At 40.7% G+C, this 16,159-nt stretch overlaps 1 protein-coding gene across 2 annotated transcripts in view; it reads right to left on the bottom strand.

Annotated features, from left to right (window-relative positions):
• The window catches only part of FRMPD4 (FERM and PDZ domain containing 4), a 735,397-nt gene that overhangs the window by 226,654 nt on the left and 492,584 nt on the right, over positions 1-16,159 (bottom strand). For both annotated transcript variants that reach the window (XM_069757665.1, XM_069757666.1), the window contains exon 5: positions 9,729-9,831. In XM_069757665.1, the coding sequence (XP_069613766.1) occupies positions 9,729-9,831 (103 nt within the window). The remainder of the gene's footprint in view (positions 1-9,728; positions 9,832-16,159) is intronic.

Below are 16,159 nucleotides of genomic sequence, written 5' to 3'. Positions count from 1 at the left end.
ATGAACCTGGCTCCACAGCTCCAGACTTAGGTGGAATATTTTTTTTCCCATGACCACCTGATGCTCCACTACCACTACCATCATTACCAGCTGACAATGAACGCCAACGGCCACGACCTCTTGCACCAGACTTCCTCATTGTTTTAAAAACTTAACCAAAGTAACTTTATTTGTTGCTGTCAAACAACTTACACGGTGAGCTATAACTTCAGTATGGTTTCGATATCCCTTTACAGGTTGGTGAGACCGCAAGGAAAATCAGGCACAATGTTACACACTCTGTTTTCTGTGGCACAGAGATGCCACACACGCAGGACTGTCACTCAAGCACAAATGTCAATATTAATCTCCCATTTTTTTATTTTTTTTTCAGGGAGAATTTAGAAACAAAATAAAATAAAATGATTTTTTCAGGGAGAATTTAGAAACCAAATAAAAAAAAAATAGGCTTTCTATGGCCCACTGAGTGAGAGATGGCACACACAGGAGTCAGAAGTGGCACACAAGCCCAGAGGCCAATGTTTATCTCCCACTGATTGATTTATTGATTTTTTCAGGTAGAATTTAGAACCCAAATCAACCAAAAAAATAAATAGGCTTTCTATGGCCCACTGAGTGAGAGATGGCACACACAGGAGTCAGGAGTGGCACACAAGCCCAGAGGCCAATATTTATCTGCCACTGATTGATTTATTGATTTTTTCAGGTAGAATTTAGAACCCAAATCAACCAAAAAAATAAATAGGCTTTCTATGGCCCACTGAGTGAGAGATGGCACACACAGGAGTCAGGAGTGGCACACAAGCCCAGAGGCCAATATTTATCTCCCACTGATTGATTTAGTGATTTTTTCAGGTAGAATTTAGAACCCAAATCAACCAAAAAAATAAATAGGCTTTCTATGGCCCACTGAGTGAGAGATGGCACACACAGGAGTCAGGAGTGGCACACAAGCCCAGAGGCCAATATTTATCTCCCACTGATTGATTTATTGATTTTTTCAGGTAGAATTTAGAACCCAAATCAACAAAAAAAATGAATAGGCTTTCTATGGCCCACTGAGTGAGAGATGGCACACACAGGAGTCAGGAGTGGCACACAAGCCCAGAGGCCAATATTTATCTCCCACTGATTGATTTATAGATTTTTTCAGGTAGAATTTAGAACCCAAATCAACCAAAAAAATAAATAGGCTTTCTATGGCCCACTGAGTGAGAGATGGCACACACAGGAGTCAGGAGTGACACACAAGCCCAGAGGCCAATATTTATCTCCCACTGATTGATTTATTGATTTTTTCAGGTAGAATTTAGAACCCAAATCAACCAAAAAAATAAATAGGCTTTCTATGGCCCACTGAGTGAGAGATGGCACACACAGGAGTCAGGAGTGGCACACAAGCCCAGAGGCCAATATTTATCTCCCACTGATTGATTTATTGATTTTTTCAGGTAGAATTTAGAACCCAAATCAACCAAAAAAATAAATAGGCTTTCTATGGCCCACTGAGTGAGAGATGGCACACACAGGAGTCAGGAGTGGCACACAAGCCCAGAGGCCAATTTTTATCTCCCACTGATTGATTTATTGATTTTTTCAGGTAGAATTTAGAACCCAAATCAACCAAAAAAATAAATATGCTTTCTATGGCCCACTATTTGAGAGAGAGAGATGGCACACCCGGGAGTCAAGACTGGCACACAAGCAGAAAGGGCAATATTAATCTCCCACTGATTTTTTTATTTTTTCAGGGAGACTTTAGAAACAAAATAAAATAAAATAATTTTTTCAGGAAGAATTTAGAAACCAAATAAAATAAAATGATTTTTTCAGGGAGAATTTAGAAACCAAATAAAAAAAAAATAGGCTTTCTATGGCCCACTGAGTGAGAGATGGCACACACAGGAGTCAGGTGTGGCACACAAGCCCAGAGGCCAATATTTATCTCCCACTGATTGATTTATTGATTTTTTCAGGTAGAATTTAGAACCCAAATCAACCAAAAAAATAAATAGGCTTTCTATGGCCCACTGAGTGAGAGATGGCACACACAGGAGTTTGGAGTGGCACACAAGCCCAGAGGCCAATATTTATCTCCCACTGATTGATTTATTGATTTTTTCAGGTAGAATTTAGAACCAAAATAAACCAAAAAAATAAATAGGCTTTCTATGGCCCACTGAGTGAGAGATGGCACACACAGGAGTCAGGAGTGGCACACAAGCCCAGAGGCCAATATTTATCTCCCACTGATTGATTTAGTGATTTTTTCAGGTAGAATTTAGAACCCAAATCAACCAAAAAAATAAATAGGCTTTCTATGGCCCACTGAGTGAGAGATGGCACACACAGGAGTCAGGAGTGGCACACAAGCCCAGAGGCCAATATTTATCTCCCACTGATTGATTTATTGATTTTTTCAGGTAGAATTTAGAACCCAAATCAAACAAAAAATAAATAGGCTTTCTATGGCCCACTAAGTGAGAGATGGCACACACAGGAGTCAGGAGTGGCACACAAGCCCAGAGGCCAATATTTATCTTCCACTGATTGATTTAGTGATTTTTTCAGGTAGAATTTAGAACCCAAATCAACCAAAAAAATAAATAGGCTTTCTATGGCCCACTGAGTGAGAGATAGCACACACAGGAGTCAGGAGTGGCACACAAGCCCAGAGGCCAATATTTATCTCCCACTGATTGATTTATTGATTTTTTCAGGTAGAATTTAGAACCCAAATCAACCAAAAAAATAAATAGGCTTTCTATTGCCCACTGAGTGAGAGATGGCACACACAGGAGTCAGGAGTGGCACACAAGCCCAGAGGCCAATATTTATCTCCCACTGATTGATTTATTGATTTTTTCAGGTAGAATTTAGAACCCAAATCAACCAAAAAAATAAATAGGCTTTCTATGGCCCACTGAGTGAGAGATGGCACACACAGGAGTCAGGAGTGGCACACAAGCCCAGAGGCCAATATTTATCTCCCACTGATTGATTTATTGATTTTTTCAGGTAGAATTTAGAACCCAAATCAACCAAAAAAATACATAGGCTTTCTATTGCCCACAGAGTGAGAGATGGCACACACAGGAGTCAGGAGTGGCACACAAGCCCAGAGGCCAATATTTATCTCCCACTGATTGATTTATTGATTTTTTCAGGTAGAATTTAGAACCCAAATCAACCAAAAAAATAAATAGGCTTTCTATGGCCCACTGAGTGAGAGATGGCACACACAGGAGCCAGGAGTGGCACACAAGCCCAGAGGCCAATATTTATCTCCCACTGATTGATTTATTGATTTTTTCACGTAGAATTTAGAACCCAAATCAACCAAAAAAATAAATAGGCTTTCTATGGCCCACTGAGTGAGAGATGGCACACACAGGAGTCAGGAGTGGCACACAAGCCCAGAGGCCAATATTTATCTCCCACTGATTGATTTATTGATTTTTTCAGGTAGAATTTAGAACCCAAATCAAACAAAAAAATAAATAGGCTTTCTATGGCCCACTGAGTGAGAGATGGCACACACAGGAGTCAGGAGTGGCACACAAGCCCAGAGGCCAATATTTATCTCCCACTGATTGATTTAGTGATTTTTTTCAGGTAGAATTTAGAACCCAAATCAACCAAAAAAATAAATAGGCTTTCTATGGCCCACTGAGTGAGAGATAGCACACACAGGAGTCAGGAGTGGCACACAAGCCCAGAGGCCAATATTTATCGCCCACTGATTGATTTATAGATTTTTTCAGGTAGAATTTAGAACCCAAATCAACCAAAAAAATAAATAGGCTTTCTATTGCCCACTGAGTGAGAGATGGCACACACAGGAGTCAGGAGTGGCACACAAGCCCAGAGGCCAATATTTATCTCCCACTGATTGATTTATTGATTTTTTCAGGTAGAATTTAGAACCCAAATCAACCAAAAAAATACATAGGCTTTCTATTGCCCACTGAGTGAGAGATGGCACACACAGGAGTCAGGAGTGGCACACAAGCCCAGAGGCCAATATTTATCTCCCACTGATTGATTTATTGATTTTTTCAGGTAGAATTTAGAACCCAAATCAACCAAAAAAATACATAGGCTTTCTATTACCCACTGAGTGAGAGATGGCACACACAGGAGTCAGGAGTGGCACACAAGCCCAGAGGCCAATATTTATCTCCCACTGATTGATTTATTGATTTTTTCAGGTAGAATTTAGAACCCAAATCAACCAAAAAAATAAATAGGCTTTCTATGGCCCACTGAGTGAGAGATGGCACACACAGGGATGGCACTCTAGCAGAAATGCCAATCTTAATCTCCCACAAAAAAACAAACAGGGACTGTCCTACAATTACTATCTCCCTGCAGTAATCTCAGCCAGATATGGAAGGCAGCAATAAGGAGTGGACTGATGCACAAATGAAATAAAAAGTGTGGACAAACAAAAAAATAGCTGTGCAGAAAGGAAGGAACAAGAGGATTTGTGCTTTGAAAAAAGCAGTTGGTTTGCACAGCGGCGTACACACAGCAATGCAGCTATCAGGGAGCCTTCTAGGGCAGCCCAATGAGCTACAGCGCTGAGGAAAAAAAAAAAATGTAGCTTCCACTATCCCTGCACACCGAAGGTGGTGTTGGACAGTGGAAATCGCTACAGCACAAGCGGTTTGGGGGTTAATGGACCCTGCCTAACGCTATCCCTGCTTCTGACGAAGCGGCAGCAACCTCTCCCTAAGCTCAGATCAGCAGCAGTAAGATGGCGGTCGGCGGGAACGCCTCTTTATAGCCCCTGTGACGCCGCAGACAGCAAGCCAATCACTGCAATGCCCTTCTTTAAGATGGTGGGGACCAGGACCTATGTCATCACGCTGCCCACACTCTGCGTTCACCTTCATTGGCTGAGAAATGGCGCTTTTCGCGTCATTGAAACGCGACTTTGGCGCGAAAGTCGCGTACCGCATGGCCGACCCCGCACAGGGGTCGGGTCGGGTTTCATGAAACCCGACTTTGCCAAAAGTCGGCGACTTTTGAAAATGAACGACCCGTTTCGCTCAACCCTAGATGGCACTTCACAGTACAGATGGACAATAAGCCAAAACATATTGTGAAAGCAACTCAGGAGTTTTTTAAGGTAAAGAAATGGAATATAATGCAATGGCTAAGTCAATCACCAGATCTCAACCCTCTCAGGCATGGATTTTTTATTCTTAAGACAAAACATAAGTCAAGAATGACCTATAAGCACGCAAAAATTGAAGGCAGCCTATTATATATTTTCATTTTTGAGAATTGAGGTAAACAGAGAAATTATTTTTTCATTGTTGCCTGGTTTAATTATTTTGGTTTAGTAGTTTTGCTAATAGGAACATTGCAAATACAAGAAATATTGAACTGGAAAAACTATACAGCAATATAGGAAAAGGCTACAGTTTCATGATTAACATTTAAAATCAAGAGTTAAAGCTCGAAGATGTCTACAACTCTCTATATTAAATTTGAGAACATACATGTAGGACATCTGCTACAGGTTGAGAGAATCAAACCATGGTTCTTTATTCATCTGGTTCACTCAATCCCATTTTATAGAGGCTTATAAAGGTGCAAGAGAAAATGAAACAGGATTTTTCACTTCAACGCTACCTATGTCTGATGTTTATGTTCCTAGCCTCTTTCAAAGGAATTAACCAAGTGGAAAAAATGGTTTACTTTGTTGGGTGCCGAGACTTTGCACTCAAGGCAATTTTTGTTTTATTGTAAATATTCTCTAGGGAGTGACAACAATGATCTTCCTGCCCAGACCTAAGATCTATCCTGACAAGAAGTTGTTATAATATAATTTTTGTTCAGATATCTTGCAGTTACATCACATTTAAAGTTGTTTAGAAAAAAAATCTTAGTAAAATAAACACTTTTTTCCAAAGTCCTGTATTGTGGCAAGAAAATGAAAAAAAAAAAAAATAGAATAAAATTAACATTTTCATATTAAATAAAAAGATGGAATTTTAAAATAGTTTTTTGCTAAACCCTCAATCTCAAAAAAATTCATAAAAATGAATCAATAAATTGTATGTACAGTAGGAAAATAATGAACCCCCCCCCCAAAAAAAAAAAAAAAACAGACTCTCAGAGTTGAGCAAAGCAATTTGCAGGACCATAACAGTACTCCATAGCAGCTGGACAAAAGCATTGTAAACCACTGGCCCCGTGAAATCATGACGTAATGGTGCAAAACACTTCATGATGTAGTTATGATATTTTTGGAGTCTACATATTAGGAGATGAGCACGGTGCTTTGGTTTGACTGCCCTTCATCAAAATGCCCACTGTATCAGTTTGCTCAACTGTATTCTAAATAAGCTCTAATAAAGGAAGATGAATAAAAAATGGCTTCACTACGTAAAAGCAGTAAAACAAAAAATCTTCATAGATTTGTATTTGCAGCAACCCACAGGGCTAAAAAAAAAATAGTTTCAATTTTATGGCGCTCAAATGAAATAGAATTTATGTTAGAATTTCTTTATTTTTCTTTTAAATTCACCCTCCCAACAAATTGACTGCAACAATTTAAAACATTTATGTACTCCAAAATGGTGTCCATAAAAAAACTCATTATGCAAAAATATGCTTTAATACAAAGTCATGGCCAAAAGTATTGACATCCCTACAATTCTGTCAGATAATACTCAGTTTCTTCCTGAAAATGATTGCAATCACAAATTCTTTGATATTATTATCTTCAGTTAATTTGTCTTAAATGAAAAAACGCAAAAGAGAATGAAGCAAAAAGCAAAACATTGATCATTTCACACAAAACTCCAAAAATGGCCGGACAAAAGTATTGGCACCCTCAGCCTAATACTTGGTTGCACAACCTTTAGCCAAAATAACTGCAACCAACTGCTTCCGGTAACCATCAATGAGTTTCTTACAATGCTCTGCTGGAATTTTAGACCATTCTTCTTTGGCAAACTGCTCCAGGTCCCTGATATTTGAATGGTGCCTTCTCCAAACTGCCATTTTTAGATGTCTCCATAGGTCTTCTATGGGATTCAGGTCTGAACTCATTGCTGGCCACCTTAGAAGTCTCTAGTGCTTTCTCTCAAACCATTTTCTAGTGCTTTTTGAAGTGTGTTTTGGGTCATTGTTCAGACTTCATAATGCCATGCACACGGTCAAGCAGTCCAGTCTCAGAGGCAGCAAAGCAACCCCAAAACATCAGGAAACCTCCGCCATGTTTGACTGTAGGGGCCATGTTCTTTTCTTTGAATGCCTCTTTCTTTCTCCTGTAAACTCTATGTTGATGCCTTTGCCCAAAAAGCTCTACTTTTGTCTCATTTGACCAGAGAACATTCTTCCAAAATGTTTTAGGCTTTTTCAGGTAAGTTTTGGCAAACTCCAGCCTGGCTTTTTTATTTCTCGGGGTAAGAAGTGGGGTCTTCCTGAGTCTCCTACCATACAGTCCCTTTTCATTCAGATGCTGATGGATAGTACGGGTTGACACTGTTGTACCCTCGGACTGCAAGGCAGCTTGAACTTGTTTGGATGTTAGTCGAGCTTCTTTATCCAACTTCCGCACAATCTTGCATTGAAATCTTTTGTCAATTTTTCTTTTCCGTCCACATCTAGGGAGGTTAGACACAGTGCCATGGGCTTTACACTTTTTGATGACACTGTGCACGGTAGGCACAGGAACATTCAGGTCTTTGGAGATGGACTTGTAGCCTTGAGATTGCTCATGCTTCCTCACAATTTGGTTTCTCAAGTCCTCAGACAGTTCTTTTGTCTTCTTTCTTTTCTCCATGCTCAATGTGGTACACACAAGGACACAGGACATAGGATGAGTCAACTTTAATCCATGTCAACTGGCTGCAAGTGTGATTTCGTTATTGCCAACACCTGTTAGGTGCCACAGGTAAGTTACAGGTGCTGTTAATTACACAAATTAGAGAAGCATCACATGATTTTTCGAACAGTGCCAATACTTTTGTCCACCCACTTTTTTATGTTTGGTGTGGAATTATATCCAATTTGGCTGTAGGTCAATTCTTTTTGTGTTTTCTTCATTTAAGACAAATTAAATGAAGATAATAATACCAAATAATTTGTGTTTGCAATCATTTTCAGGAAGAAAATGTGTATTATCTGACAGAATTGCAGGGGTGTCAATACTTTTGGCCATGACTGTACATATACCAAATAAAAAGTAACAAAACTTTCACTTTCTAATTATAGTATACCGCATTTTTCGGACTATAAGACGCACCAGACCATAAGACGCACCCCAAATTTGGGGTGAAAATTGCAGAAAAAAAGATTTTTTATAATATGGGGGTCTGTCTTATTGTCTGAATTTACAGTATCTTACCTGAGGGCTGGCGGTGGCAGAGCAGGGTCACAGGAGGCATGGTGTCAGCAGAGGTGGGGTGATGCGGTATGGCATGCATCTGAGCAGGGTCCCTTCCTACTTAGCTGGGCGACGCCATGGCCTGGAGTCCATAGGGGGTTGCAGCAGTGGTGTGGTGACGGCAGAAGTGCGGGGATAATGAGCGGTATGGCGTGGGCAGGCTCCCTTCCACAGGTGAGGTGATGCAGCAGCCCGGTAAGCAGCAGAGCCGGGTTAATTGCCGGTTTAAAAATTGGCGGCGGCCATCTTCCTGAGGCCGCGCATGCGCAGATGGAGTGCTCTGCTTCCCGTGGCTTCAGGAAAATGGCCGCAGGAGGCCACGCGTGCGCAGATGGAGATCGCGCTGGCCATTTTCCTGAAGCCGAAATCTAAATCTGCGAAATCGGCTTCAGGAAAATGGACGCTGCGATCTCCATCTGCACACGCACGGCCTCCCGTGTCCATTTTCCTGAAGCCCCGGGAAGCAGAGCACTCTATCTGCGCATGTGCGGCCTCAGGAAGATGGCCGCCGCCACGATAAACCGGTAATTAACCCGGCTCCGCTGCTTATCGGGCTGCTGCTTCACCTCACCTGTGGAAGCAACCCCCCTCATGCCATACCACCTCCTCATCCCCGCACCTCTGCCGCTGCCGCACCTCTGCCCCACCACACCACTGCTGGTAAGCCTGCGTTACGACTATAAGATGCAACCCCCATTTTCCCCCCTTTTTTTGGGGGGGAAAAAGTGCGTCTTATAGTCGGGAAAATACAGTAAATTGTGACAATTCATTTTTAAAGGTAAAGAAGATAAAAAAGAAATGGGGGAAATGCTCATTTGAAAAATTATTTAAAAAAGAACTAAAAATAACATTGGATTTACCTGCTGTAAATAAATGTCATCTGTGTGAGGCTAAAATTTTATTCCACAGCTTGAAGTAGTTGTGTTTCAGAGTAATCACCTCACTATTGGCCTATATCTTGTCACCCGTTATAACTAATAAGTGGCAAATATTACATATATCTGGAATCGTAGGCAGTATATTTTCTTACCAGTATGGAAAAATTACTGTTATACTAGCATAGAATTCTATTGCTAGGAACTTTTTCAGCTTCTTAATCTACAACTTTTGACAGTTCCAGAAATGTTATATAATTGTTATATAAATGACTGAAGGCCTCATCTCTCCTGCATTCCAATTTGAATTCATGGCTGTTCAGTATTCCGAGAGCATACGCACGAAAAAATATTTCCTGCTGTGTATTAATGTTTTATTACTGATGGTAATGCACTCAAGGCTATTGCTGGGTACGGCAAATTAAAAAAGGAAACATATCACTTACCTGACAAGGTCGATCACTCGCTCCCTTGGGGCACTGCTGACTGGCTCCTCATTTATCATAATGATCTGGTCTCCTGGGACTAATTTCCCTTCAGAGGGTCCACCTGCACCAGAAACATGGGAAGACAAATTAAAAACATTTAAGAATTTACACATTAGAATAATTCACCTCCTGCAAGAAAAAAATATTTAATTAATTAATTAGTTCATATTGACAGTGAATCATTTGCTGTTCATATTTCTAGAAGTAATGTCAAGATTGCATAGAGAAGGTCAAAAGTCACAATAATAATGCAAATAAATATTTTCATGTCATATTTTATTCAATTTTGGTTCATTATTCATAATTTGTAAAAAAAATGACTGCTCCATGGTCAATTACACAATAACAATTAAGTTAAAGGGGTTTTCTGACCTTAGGGTACAAGACTTGTGAATCCTCACATCACTTATGGATTTTGTGCAAAACGCATGTGAGCTTACGCACAAGCGAGACAAACAAGAAAAATCTTTATTGTAGGAAAAAATATACACTTTATATATCCTTCCTCCAGTGTTAGGGTCGTGACCGACCCGTTTTAGGTTTTAAATGCATACAAATTCTACATACATTTGTTTATTGCATCAAGACTTTTTGACTTTTTCACGGCGAATAAGCCTCCTTACCTTGACAAGCCAGCTGGTATGTCACTCTCCATAAGGAGAAATGTTACCCCTTAGACCCCAGTCCAGAGCCTCTCACCTAGCCAAATCAGTTCTCATGCTTCGCACTGACGAGGGCCAACAGCCCGAAACACTGTGTCTGCGAATTGAGATACTGATTTGGCTTTTATCCTAAGTCATATTGCACGACTCGTTAAAGGGTTGATTGTGACTTGTAGGATCGCTACTTCCAACAGGTGGCGCTATAGAGTTAAGTCCTCTTTTTCTCAGAAGAGGCAATTTGCATATTTACTTTTTCAGGAACTTATTGTTAAACAAAATACAATAAAATAAAACTATTTTACTAAATTGTAAAATGCTCTTATTAAAATTATAACATTTGTGTTGCTGGGGTCAATTTCGACCCAGGTCTAATATAAGAGTAAAAAAACAATAATAAGTCCCAAAACTAAACTCATAAACACAAACAAAACTCATAAACAAAACTCATAAACACAACTCATAAACAAAAAACAGACAACAGCACACAGCCAGCTCTACCTCCAACAACTTGAGTTAGGGACATGTCCAGGCATGTATGGCCAAATCAGCTTAGAGTTGGTACTTTGCAGAGTATACATCTCCAGTTTACACATGCAACAATGAGGAGAAGATTTGATGTAAGCTAAATTCTAGATTATATCTTAGATGATAATGAATCAGAGGACACACAGCAGCAAACTGATACAGATGAACAGGTTTCTGAGGAGGAAGATGATGTGGAGTATCAACCGGAAGACACAGACAGTTCTGATCAGTCTGATGAGGGGGTCACTGCTGCTGAAGCTGCTCTCGCTGAAAGATTCAAATCCAAAAGTGGCAAGATCAGTTGGAGCTCAGTACCTCCAGATGTACATGGCAGGGCAGATGCTGCAAATGTCATAAAAATGACCCCTGGGATCACAAGGTTTGCCGTGACAAGAGTAAGTGACATCAAGACATCAAGACATGTTTTGATCTGTTTATGCCATTGTCAATAAAAGAAGTCATTATTGCTATGACAAACCTTGAAGGAAAAAAATTCCACGGCAACATGTGGAATGACCTTCATCATGATGTCCTGGATGCCTACATTGGTGTTCTTCTCCTTGCTGGAGTGTACAAATCCTTCAATGAGGCCACTGATAGTCTCTGGCACGCATCGACAGGCAGGAATATTTTCCAGGCAACAATGTCACTTCAAAAGTTTCAAATGATATCAAGAGTCCTCAGATTTGACAACAGAGACACCAGAACAAAATCTGACAAACTTGCTCCCATCAGGGATGTTTGGGAGAAATGGGTGCAGCTCCTTCCACTGATGTTCAACCCAGGGCCAGAGGTGACAGTAGACGAATGTTTTCTCCCTTTCCGTGGAAAATGCCCCTTCCGGCAATACATGCCAAGTAAGCCAGGCAAATACGGCATAAAAATCTGGGCAGCCTGTGATGCAAAAACTAGCTATGCATGGAATCTACAGATTTACACAGGCACGTCTGCAAGCGGCATCGCTGAAAAAAACCAAGAAAAACATTTAGTCCTCGATATGACTACTGGACTGCAGGGTCACAACATTACTTGTGACAATTTTTTACCAGCTATGACCTTGGACAAGAACTTCTCAGGAGGAAAATCACCATGGTGGGCACAGTGAAAAAAAACAAACCTGAGCTGCCCGCTGAATTGTTGCAGATGAAAGACAGGGCTCCACTTTCCTCAAAGTTTGTTTTTACAGACACCACCACTGCTGTTTCATACTGCCCCAAAAAACGACAGAATGTGGTACTGATGTCCACACTTCACAAAGATGCAGCTGTGTCATCAGGAAGTGACAAAAAGCCCAGAATCATCCTGGACTATAACAAAAACAAAGGAGGAGTGGACAACCAGGACAAGCTGACTGCCACCTACACTTGCCAGCGAATGACTAGGAGATGGCCAATGGTTGTATTTTACAACATCCTTGATGTGTCAGCATGCAATTCATTTGTGTTGTGGACCCACATTCACCAAGGATGGAATTCAAAGAAAAAAACAAGCGGAGGATGTTTCTTGAGGAACTAGGAAGATCCCTTGTCAAGACGCACATTGACCAAAGGGAACGAGTGCCCCAAGACCCAGTCGCTGCAGCCTTGGTCCGACAACTCCAGAGCTCAACAAGTGCTTCGTCCACACCCACAGCAACACAAAGAGCATCATCACCAGCATCCTCCTCAACCAGGCCTTCCTCAACATCAACCACAACAGCCACAACCCCAGTGAGACTACCTGATTCTAAAAGAAAGAGGTGTCAGGTCTGCCCTAGCAATAAGGACAGAAAGACAAACACATCGTGCTTCGCCTGCAAAAAATACCTCTGCAAAGAACACACAAAAAGTGTCACTTTTTGCCACACATGCATCTAAATACTAATGCATAAAAAAACTGGTACTTGATTTCTGTTGATTTGATTTGCTTGATTGATTGTTGTTTGTTTGTTTGACCTAGAAAAGCTACTTTTTATTATTATTGCTATTAATGTTAATATAATTTTCATCTTTTATTTGTATTAAAGTTCTATAAAAAAAAATCTGTGTTTTGCCTTTTTCATAAAGTAGTTAGATATGGGTCAAAACTGACCCGTATCACCATAGATGTTACTAGAGTTAATAATATAAAATATATACATGTATATTTTTTTTACATTTAAGAAATGTGTTCTAAAACCCTTCAGTAATAGTCAGGTAATATAACAAACTTTTTTAAGTTTATATTAATCTCTTGAGGTTCATTTGACAATATTTTTATATTGAAAATGAAGGGTATGCTCTCAAATGAAAGGCCCAGGGGGCCACAACAAAAATATTAAAATCAATCCTTCCATGGATGAGAAACTCTAACAAGGTAACTAAGAGGTAAGAAACAAATTGGATCATAAATAACTGTTTTTAGGGTATCCTAGGGGTGATTTAAGACATAGGTCAAAACCGACCCGTTAACATAAGAAAGAGTAACAGAAAGCTAACACTAGAGGAAGGATATAAAGGGTAACATTTACTGTGAAGCATCCAGCAGTAATCCCCATCATGTTCATGTTCCATCTACCTTGGTATCATCATTCCATCTCCTTAACCCCTTCATGGCCCTAGCTATTTTGACCTTAAAGACCTTGCCGTTTTTTGCAATTCTGACCAGTGTCCCTTTATGAGGTAATAACTCAGGAACGCTTCAAAGGATCCTAGCGGTTCTGAGATTGTTTTTTCATGACATATTGGGCTTCATGTTAATGGTAAATTTAGGTCGATAAATTCTGTGTTTATTTGTGATAAAAACAGAAATTTGGTGAAAATTTTGAATATTTCGCAATTTTCACATTTTGAATTTTTATTCTGTTAAACCAGAGAGTTATGCGACACAAAATAGTTAATGAATAACATTTCCCACACGTCTACTTTACATCAGCACAATGTGCCTAAACATTGGAGCTCCAACACAAGTGACCCCATTTTGGAAACTGGACCCCCCAAGGAACTTATCTAAATGCCTAGTGAGCACTTTAAACTCTCAGGTGCTTCACAAATTGATCCGTAAAAATGAAAAAGTACTTTTTTTTTCACAAAAAATTTCTTTTCGCCTCAATTTTTTCATTTTCACATGGGCAATAGGATAAAGTGGATCCTAAAGTTTGTTGGGCAATTTCTCCCGAGTACGCCGATACCTCATATGTGGGGGTAAACCACTGTTTGGGCACACGGCAGGGCTCGGAAGGGAAGGCGCGCCTTTTGACTTTTTGAATGGAAAAGTAGCTCCAAATGTTAGCGGACACCATTTCGCGTTTGGAGAGCCCCTGTGTGCCTATGCATTGGAGCTCCCCCACAAGTGACCCCATTTTGGAAACTAGACCCCCCAAGGAACTTATCTAGATGCATACTGAGCACTTTAAACCCCCAGGTGCTTCACAGAAGTTTATAACGCAGAGTCATGAAAATAAAAAATAATTTTTCTTTCCTCAAAAATGATTTTTAGCCTGGAATTTCCTATTTTGCCAATGGTAATAGGAGAAATTGGACCACAAATGTTGTTGTCCAGTTTGTCCTGAGTACGCAGATACCCCATATGTGGGGGTAAACCACTGTTTGGGCACATGCTGGGGCTCGGAAGTGAAGTAGTGACGTTTTGAAATGCAGACTTTGATGGAATGCTCTGCGGGCGTCATGTTGCGTTTGCAAAGCCCCTGATGTGGCTAAACAGTAGAAACCCCCCACAAGTGACCCCATTTTGGAAACTAGACTTCGAAAGGAACTTATCTAGATGTGAGGTGAGCACTTTGAACCCCCAAGTGCTTCACAGAAGTTTATAACACAGAGCAGTGAAAATAATAAATACGTTTTCTTTCCTCAAAAATAATTTTTTAGCCCAGAATTTTTTAATTTTCCCAAGGGTAACAGGAGAAATTTGACCCCAATATTTGTTGTCCAGATTCTCCTGAGTACGGTGATACCCCATATGTGGGGGTAAACTACTGTTTGGGCACATGCCGGGGCTCGGAAGTGAAGTAGTGACATTTTGAAATGCAGACTTTGATGGAATGCTCTACGGGCGTCACGTTGCGTTTGCAGAGCCCCTGATGTAGCTAAACAGTAGAAACCCCCCACAAGTGACCCCATTTTGGAAACTAGACCCCGAAATGAACTTATCTATATGGTGAACACTTTCAACCCCCAAGTGCTTCACAGCAGTTTATAATGCAGAGCCGTGAAAATAATAAATACGTTTTCTTTCCTCAAAAATAATTTTTTAGCCCAGAATTTTTTATTTCCCCAAGGGTTACAGGAGAAATTGGACACCAAAAGTTGTTGTCCAGTTTCTCCTGAGTACGCTGATACCCCATGAGTGGGGGTAAACCACTGTTTGGGCACACGTCGGGGCTCAGAAGGGAAGTAGTGACTTTTGAAATGCAGACTTTGATGGAATGGTCTGCGGACGTCACGTTGCGTTTGCAGAGCCCCTGGTGTGCCTAAACAGTAGAAACCCCCCACAAGTGACCCCATTTTGTAAACTAGACCCCCCAAGGAACTTATCTAGATATGTGGTAAGCACTTTGAACCCCCAAGTGCTTCACAGACGTTTACAATGCAGAGCCGTGAAAATAAAAAATAATTTTTCTTTCCTCAAAAATGATGTTTTAGCAAGCAATTTTTTATTTTCTCAAGGGTAACAGGAGAAATTGGACCCCAGTAATTGTTGCGCAGTTTGTCCTGAGTATGCTGGTACCCCATATGTGGGGGTAAACCACTGTTTGGGCACACGTCGGGGCTCGGAAGTGAGGGAGCACCATTTGACTTTTTGAATACAAGATTGGCTGGAATCAATGGTGGTGCCATGTTGCGTTTGGAGACCCCTTGATGTGCCTAAACAGTGGAAACCCCTCAATTCTAACTCCAACACACCCCTAACCCTTATCCCAACTGTAGCCATAACCCAAATCACAACCCTAACCCCAACACACCCCTAACCCTAACCCCAACACACCCCTAACCCTAATTCCAACCCAACCCTAACCCTAAGGCTATGTGCCCACGTTGCGGATTCGTGTGAGATTTTTCAGCACCATTTTTGGAAAAATCCGCAGGTAAAAGGCACTGCGTTTTACCTGCGGATTTACCGCGGATTGCCAGTGTTTTTTGTGAGGATTTTACCTGCGGATTCCTATTGAGGAACAGTTGTAAAACGCTGCGGAATCCGCACAAAGAATTGACATGCTGCAGAAAA

Source organism: Ranitomeya imitator, chromosome 3 (assembly GCF_032444005.1).
Source record: "Ranitomeya imitator isolate aRanImi1 chromosome 3, aRanImi1.pri, whole genome shotgun sequence".
In the NCBI taxonomy this organism is placed as follows: Eukaryota; Metazoa; Chordata; class Amphibia; order Anura; family Dendrobatidae; genus Ranitomeya; species Ranitomeya imitator.
This window is presented reverse-complemented; position numbering and strand designations above follow the sequence as displayed.